This window comes from Echinops telfairi, unplaced genomic scaffold (genome assembly GCF_000313985.2).
Source record: "Echinops telfairi isolate 266 unplaced genomic scaffold, ASM31398v2 ScPeMD7_7468;HRSCAF=8506_1, whole genome shotgun sequence".
In the NCBI taxonomy this organism is placed as follows: domain Eukaryota; kingdom Metazoa; phylum Chordata; class Mammalia; order Afrosoricida; family Tenrecidae; genus Echinops; species Echinops telfairi.
In genome coordinates, this window is record NW_022111370.1 from 7,594,786 (window position 1) to 7,603,343 (window position 8,558).

At 44.3% G+C, this 8,558-nt stretch overlaps 1 protein-coding gene across 1 annotated transcript in view; it reads right to left on the reverse strand.

The window, feature by feature from the left end:
* Positions 1-256: 256 nt before the first annotated feature.
* The window catches only part of CD38 (CD38 molecule), a gene marked incomplete at its 5' end in the record, with an annotated part of 53,230 nt that continues 44,928 nt past the window's right edge, over positions 257-8,558 (reverse strand). The window contains 3 exons of the mRNA XM_004707841.2: positions 257-550; positions 2,282-2,368; positions 7,692-7,784. Coding sequence (XP_004707898.2) covers positions 487-550; positions 2,282-2,368; positions 7,692-7,784 — 244 coding nt within the window. The remainder of the gene's footprint in view (positions 551-2,281; positions 2,369-7,691; positions 7,785-8,558) is intronic.

Here is an 8,558-nt window from a genome sequence, read left to right on the forward strand (position 1 = left end):
ATCAATTTTAGAACATTTTCTTCTTCCTGGTACTCATTATTATCAGTGTAATGTTTTTTCAATTGTGGCAAAACAATAAAACATTCTCCAATTCAACAACTTCTACACATATAATTCTGTGCCTCTGATTATCCTCTTCATGTTGTACAACCATGATTGATGTCCTTGCCCAAATTATTCCAAGATATGGTCCGTTCTAATGGGATGGAGTGTCACCAATATATAAACAACATGAAAAGATCCCATGACAATGGAGTCATTTAATATAAAATTTTAATTTCATTTCACACAAATTACACAATCTCGCATTTTCTATTAGGCAAACAAAAGAAGACAGATGCCAATACCACATGACCCAAAGATCTCCAAGAAAGACTTCCATCCTCTGTGTTGCTGCTACCACGGAAGACCCTCCAACATCTTCAGCTCCCCACATGTTGGTCTCTTCGAGGGGTCCAAGAGCTGAAGCCCCCTAGGCTGACAGGCTCACTTGGTAAGACTACAAGAAGAATGCTCACTGTGGCTCACGCATTGGACCAACCTGACAGGCCTGTGACAAGGGAATAGAAGAAGAGATTGCAAGGTGAGATAAGTCTGTGTTTCAAGCCACCAGTAAAAGTGGCCTTCCGGGGGAGCGGGGAGGGAGGGGAAAAATGAGGACCTAATGTCGGGGGTTTAAGTGGAGAGAAAATGTTTTGAGAATGATGTACAAATGCGCTTTACACAATTGATGTGTGTGTGGATTGCGATAACAGTTGTATGAGCCCCCAATAAAATGTTTAAAAATAAACAAACAAACAAACAAATAAATAAAAATTCAAAAAAAAAAAGTGGCCTTCCTCTGACAAAGATGTGTGATGGGTCAAGAAGTCCTGAGAGAGTTGTGAAGATTCAGCGTCTCAGAAACCCTGGTAGACTCCCTATGGGTCTGAATCAACTCAATGCCAGAGTGTTTAGGTGTATGAACCACTTAGCCTCCACACAAGTTCTTCCCCAATTGGACAAGGTCTAGCCCAAGAGCAAAATCTAACCCAGGGGGGAGTAACTTTAGCTCTGGTCATATTTAGTTTCATTTGAAGTCACGTGTAGCCACTGCAAATCTATAGGGCAGAGTAGAACTGCCAGTGGGTTTCTGAGAATGGAGAGCTTTATGGGTATAGAAAGTCTCATCTTTCCACCAGTGAGGATGATAGTTTCAAACTGCTGACCTTGTCATGAGCAGCCCAACACATGACCCAATATGCCACCAGAACTCCTACGAGTTAGATTCATCTTGATGGCAGACAGTTTGTTTACTGGCGTTTGAAACCATAGGATAAATTTGGTAAGGCTGATGATACGGAGAGGTGAAACCAGATGTCTGAACTTGAATGAGTCTCAGATATGTGTACCAAGCAGTCTTCTGGATTCAAATCCAAAAAGTAAACAAACTGTCCTCTGGTTTATTGCCACTCATTGTAACCCCATGTGTATCAGAACAGACCTGTGCTCTATGTGTGTTTTGGTTCTGTTTTGTTATACATAAGGTTTTTCAATAGCTAATTTTTCAGAAATAGATCACCAGGACTTTCTTGTAAACCTAGGGCTGCAGCCGAGGCACTCATATGTTTGAGAATTTGTTTTGCTATGTTCAGAAACCCCCTGAAAGAAAACTGGGTCAAAGGACCATGGGGCGAGTAAGTACAAGCACACAAATAAATAAACAAACACAATGTCACCGAGTAGATGCTGACTCACAGTGACCCTATAGGATAGGGTAGAACTGCTCCTGTGTATTTCTGAGTCTGTAACTCTTTGCAGGAGTAGAAAGCCTCATCTCTCTCCCAAGGAGCTGCTGGTGCTTTTGTACTAACGAAACTGGTGGTGCCGAAGCTTACCAAGTCATGAGGACTTGACAAGAGAGAAGGTTTGACGAAGCCCTTGGCCATGAGCACTTTTGCGCCATGATGCTTTGGGATGCTTAAGCCTCAGACTAGAAACCAGCGAACACCCCCTCACAGGCTGGGTATATACACCTTTTAAAGGTTACACCTTTTGGATAAGCAGGGAAGGGAGGCAAAGATGAGGGAAGGGTGACCAGGTGAGGCACGCAGTCTATAAACATCCTTTGTGTTAGTCTGTGGGGAGTGACCAAGATCACTGTCTGAGATTACCAGGAAGTCATTCCAGGTCAAAGGTCCAGTAAGGATTTGCTCAGCCTTCCTGGCTCAGAAAAGACCGAGAAAAGGGAAAACACTTGTCCATGGCGAGTCACATGTTTCTTCTTCAACAAATCACTTACTTGTAGTCGTCCTGGCACATCAAATGTATCTTCCTTTTGTTTAAAAGTGAACGCAGCTCATTTATGGAGGAACCTGAGCATGAATCGCTAGGAAAGGAAGAAAAAGGTATTAAAAAACAAGCTCTCACAAACATTCTCTGAGTCTCTTCTATCACGGACAAAGCTCTGCAGGGGTCCTCAACCTGCGGCCCGTGGGCCACATGCAGCCCACCGAGGACATTTATCTGGCCCGCCGGATGTTTTTCCCCCTTTTGTTTTTTTACTTCAAAATAAGGTAGGTGCAGTGTGCATAGGAATTTGTTCATAATTTTTTTTAAAACTATAGTCCGGCCCTCCAACGGGTCTGAGGGACAGTGAACTGGCCTCCTGTTTAAAACGTTTGAGGACCCCTGCTCTAGAGGCAGGCCTCTGTGAGCTAACAGGTTGGCTGGTCATTGACTTGACCCGTATCTCATGGTGGCCTTGGTTTTCTGCCTGACGAACTCCCCTTAGTGTTTCTTCTAAGGATGGCCTGACATTCATAGGTTCTTTTAATTTTTGTTTACTTGGAAATGTCCTAATTTTATCATTGTATTTGAGGTATGATTTTGCTGGGTTTATAATTCTTGATTGGCATTTTTTTTTCTTTCCTTCAGAGTTTTATAAATGTCACCTCATTGCCATCTTGCCTGCATGGTTTCCACTGAGAAATCAGAGCTCAGTCTTATTGGTTTTGGTTTGAAAAATGAAGTTCTTCATTTTTCCCAAATGGCGCTCAGTATTCTTGTCTCTAGTTTTGGAAAGTTTGAGTCTGACACATCTTGGTGACTTTCTTTTGGGGCTGTCTTTGTTCATTGGTGTTCATTCTTGTATGCCTATAGTCTTGTCTTTCATAATATTAGGAAAGTTTTCTTCCAACAACTCTTGGACAATAGTCTCTGTGCTCCCCACCCTTGCTGTTCTGGAATTCTAATTGAGTATAAGTTATTCCTCTTGATAGCCCTCATAATTCTTAAGCTTTCTTCTTTTGTTCCACTGGTATATTAGTATTGAGATACTTGCCTTCAAGCTCACTAATTTGACCATCCATTGATTCAGTTACATTCCTTTTCCTTTCAATAAAGTACCTGCTTCTGAAATCTTAGTATTAATCATCTAGATTTTGAATTGTTGTTTTTGCATCATTTCTCCATTTTCTTTATTTTGACAATTTGTTTCTCATAGTGTTTTCTTGAATTATTCTAAAGTTTTATTTGTGTTTTCCTTTAGTTTGTCTAAAGCTTTCTTGATCTTTCACTCCACTGACAGTACCAAAATATCATTCTTTTGACTTCTTCACCAGGCAGTTCCAGTCATTTCTTCCCCAGAAAGGCTTTCTTGCTCTGTACTTGAGTTCCTCGTTTGAGCTGCTCTACCTTGTTTCTTCATGGACACAGATGCTTTGTTTTGTCTCTGTGACATTGTGGTGTTGTTATATCAAATTGGTGACTTGCATGTTAGTGTCTTCTTGATTCTGAGCACCTTTCTCCTCCCGTATGTAGTAACGAATGAGAATGCATGTGCAGTTCTCTGCATGTTGTTGAGAGAGGATTAGGCTGGTGTCGGAGGCACCTACAGTTGATTGACAGGCAGGAGTGGGTGGGAGCCCTCTCCCAGTGGGTGGGCATGCAGGATCTAGGAGAGTGGCTGGGTAGTATGGGCACAATTGCTGTCTCCAGCTGGATGGGACAAGGCAAAAAAAATTAAAGAGGAAAGTAAAACCCCCACAGCAAATAGAAAAAAATAAAGTAAAGGGAGGAGGGACAAATAACAACAAAGAACGTGACTAAAAGTAAAGAAGAAAAAAGAAACAACAAACAAGAAATCTAAGTGTGGGGATTCAAAGACAAGGGGATAGTTAAAAAAATAAGTAAAAATAGAAAAGTACGCGAGAGAAAGAAAAAAAATTAAAAATGGAGCAAAAACAAGGGAAAGAAAAGAGAAACAAAACCAAGGAGTAAACTAGAGAAAGGGGGACAGAGCACAGAAATGAGAAAAAATAGGGTAGAGGGTGTCAGGGCACCTAGACAAGGTCAGTACCCTCCACAAGCTAAGGAGATCATTTGGGGAGGGCAGGCTATTCCATCCTGGATAGAGTCCCTACCTGCTGGGTCAGGTTGCCAGGCCCTGAAAGGAATTTCTGCTTGTTCAGGGGTGGCTGGGAGAGAACCTTTGTCTAGACTGTTTTCTGCTAGCCTGAGGAGGCAGATTTCACATCCATCCAGACACGGGACAGTTGTGCACTTTGCACTAATCCACAAGAGAGTGCCTCTGGCCTCAAGTGGAACAGCGGCTATGCAGGGGTGTGTCACAACTGCCAGGTATGTGAAGGTGAGCACTTGAGAAACTTCTGGTTTCCATAAGGGTGTGGGCAACAAGGGGAAGTTTGCATGAGTCTGGTTACCAGCCAAGGAGTGGGCACTTGTGCAGGCCTGAGCAAGGAGACTCAATTAGTAGATTGCTGTCCTGATCAACGATGCTTGTCAAAGTTCAAAATAGCCATGTTGTGTCAGGTCAACTGACAATTAACTGTCTGCCTGTATCCTTGCTTGCTGATTTTGTTCAATTTCCTCTCCTAGTCAATATTCAATCCACTTCTCTATCCTTACCTCTGAATCCCATGGACCTGGAATTGTCACTTGTATCTGTTTCATTGAATTGCTTGCGTCTTTGTTGTACAGGATTGGGTAGAGTGTCTGCCTAGTCCCCTATCTTATCAGAAGTCTAGTCACCATAACCTTCGGAGCTGACCTTGAATATAACGGATCCAGCAGATTCCCTCGAAAGCCATTGTTTTGATTGGGCCAGTTTTTAGAAGACACGATAGTGAGACGAAGACAAGTTTATTATTGGGAGAAGTTATTTACAGCCAACTAGTGATCCCAGAGATATGTTAAAATGCATTTTGTTTGCAATAAACCAGAGTCAGCATGAACTGGGACCCTAATAGCAATTCTTTATTACTTACTTACCCTTGTGGATCACCAGCTCCTGATTCCTAGACTTCTTAGTCTGGAGGAGCCACTGATGCATGGTCAGCGTCATTGCAACATACACATCTCCACTGACAGATGGGTGGGGGCTGCCCATAGAAAAGCTGGCAGAAATCAACTCTGAATTTCCAAAAGGCGAGAGTTCTACCAATGAACCACCACGGGGCCCAGATTCCTATTGTGGTGGTTAGATTTGATGTCAACTTCTACCTGGATGAAAATGTAGGAGCAGAGTCCAGCCTGTCAATCAGGCCACAGACTGATGATACCACCTTAGGATGGGGGTAGGGTGGGGAGTGAGGGTTTTTTATAAGAGAGACACTGGGAATTTCTCACTCTCGCTTTTCACTCTCCTAGTTTGCTTGGATTCTGTGTCCCCCTCCAGGGGCAGCTTCACGTGGCCACCAACCAACCCTGGGAGCTGTTGACACCCTGCCATGTTTTTGCAGACCTTGGATCCATGCAACCTTGCACCTACTGGTTTATGATCACGCTGCTTCCACTTTTCTCTTCTGCTTCACAAGCCTTCAGTTAAGTGATTTCAAAGAGGGCTCTGGTTAGCCTTGGACCGACCTGGACTTGAATTGGTCTGGGCTTGGATGCCTTCTTGATATAAAATTACTTCTTGATACAAAGTTCTTTCTTACACATAGATGAGTATGGCTGGTTTGGTTTCTCTAGACAATCCAGCCTACCACAGAGAGGTATGATCAAGAGGCCAGGGGCAGTTATGGTGACTCAGAAGGTTATGGTGACTAGACTTCTGATAAGATGGTGGACTAGGCAGACACTCTACCCAACCCTGTACAACAAAGACGCACACAATTCAACGAAATAGATATAAGTGACGATTCTGGTTAACTATCGAGTGAAACCAGTGAGCGCTGAGCTGATTCCAACGCATGGTGGCCCCATGTGGGTCAGAGTAGAGCTGTGCTCCGTCAGGTTTCCTATGGCTGTGATCTTTACACCGAGGGTCATCGGACTTTCTTCTGAATCATCATTCTCACAGCCACAGACTTGATGCTGACTCAGAGAGACCCGATAGGACATGGTAAAAATACCCAAGTGGGTTTTGGAGACTGTAATTCTTTACAGGAGTTGAAACCCTCTTCTTTCTCCTGCGGAGTGACTGGTGGCTTTGAACTGCTGACCCTACAGTTAGCAGTCCAACACATAATGACTTTGCCACCAGGGTTAGTTATGTGTAAATCAACTTTTCAGTTAGTAGCCCAGCACCTAACAACCCTAAAGGAACTTTCAATAATCTAGGTACTTTGGCACAAGGAGACACTTCTGCCAAAGATGCAGGCTGGGCTATACTGCTGCTGCTTGCTGCTTATTCTGAGCTGACTTCCAAGTTTAGTTAACTTGCACGCCTCAGGAAGCCTGCAGGACCCCCCTCCTCTCTCCCTCTCACAGCATGTCCTCAGGAAGAGCATCCACTGAAGCTGGCCCCAGACCTATCCATAGATGAACAAGACTTTGACTCAAACTCTAGGATGAAGCAGACGATGCTTACAGGATCTTGACGTGATTTTGTACATTTCACCCACTCAGAGCTTTTTTCTCTCCTGTGTGTTCCTGGGTGTTCCTTCGAACTGTGGACTATTCCTCTTAAGGGAGCGCTTCCATGAATCCTCCAGGAGTGCTGCTCCTCCAGGGTCGAAGTCAGTCGATTTCCACCCCCCACCCCCCCGAAACTCCCACCCCCCCCATGAAGGCCTTGCTTTGATTTGAACAGAAATTAATCCTTTGCACCACCCAGGGACCCCTTAAATAAAGAGTCGAGCAAAAACAAACCAAAAAGACCCCACTGCCCTCTAGGCATTCCGACTCACAGTGACCCTCTAGGAGCCGAACTGCTCCTTGGGGTTTCTGAGGCTGTACCCCTTTAAGGGAGCAGACAGCCTCTTCTCTCTCCAGAGCAGCTAGTGGATAATCTCTAGGTTAGCCGACCCCATACCTAATTCACATAGTTGATTAGGACTCTACCTGGGGTTTCTGAGGCTGTACCCCTTTAAGGGAGCAGACAGCCTCTTCTGTCTCCGGAGCAGCAAGTGGATAATCTCTAGGTTAGCTGACCCCATACCTAATTCACATAGTTGATTAGGACTCAGAGGGACCCTGTTGGACAGAGGAGAGGTGCCCCTGTGGGTTTCCAAGGTTGTAGCTCTTTACTGGAGCAGACAGCCTGATCTTTATCCTTTGGCGTGATAGGTAGTTGGCAACCCAATTTGTAACCCAATATGCCACCAGGGCTCCTTTTAATATAGAGCAGTGTCCCATCAATCCCCCAAGCCAGGCTGTCCCAAGGTGTTCGTCTGAGTGTGGAGTCTTTTGTGGCTGGATCCTGCACAAGGCCTCAGGGTCGATAGGTGTAAAGCAATAAAATGTACCTGAAATTTCCTCCGATGTCATGCATCACCCAGGCTTCAAGTAGAGGAACTCTATCTGGGTGCAAATTGTGGACTTCCACGCTTCCAAAAGTGCTAAGATAGAGAAGAGACAAAGAGCACTGTCACTCCCCTACTGAAGCCCCCACACATCTGGACCTTCAGGAAGCCATGGTGAAGACCCCTGATTTACATTAGAAACAACAAGGGTGGCAGTTACATAATCTCCTGTCAACTTGAGAAGGGGTGGAGTCTAGCCTGTCAATCAGAGCATAGCGCATGAGGTCTCTGTGTGGGCATGACCTTTTCCTCAGGATTCTGGGAACTCTTGTCTTCCTCCCTGGAGGAGGGACACACACTCTCACTATGAACTATGAGATATTCCTGTTGACAAGATACGTGGAGCTACACTGATGGAGCCAGAGCCCTAGAGCTGGAGGAGCCACATGGAGACTCACACCAGTGAGATGCTTCCACTGCCACTGGATCCAGAAGATTTTCCACCCATGGGTCTGTGATCTTCCTGCATTCAGCATCATTGTATGTGGTGTATGAGTCTGAAAAGGACTTTATAGATTGGTATCAAACATATGGGCAAATATCAGACCTATGGACTTAATCTGGACTGGGCTGGGATGTTTTCTTAATATTCAATTATTCTTTGATAAAAATTTCTCTATTACACACATATGACTGTCTCTGAATTTGTTTTTCTAGTCAACCTGGACTAACACAACCAGCTTTTCTCATTCCACATGACTTTCCATTGGGGCCAACAGGAACACAAGATACCTCATCTCTACTTTGACTCTGGCCCTTGACATCTGTATTAGTCTTGGTATTTTGGAGAAACAAATCCACAGCAACTCA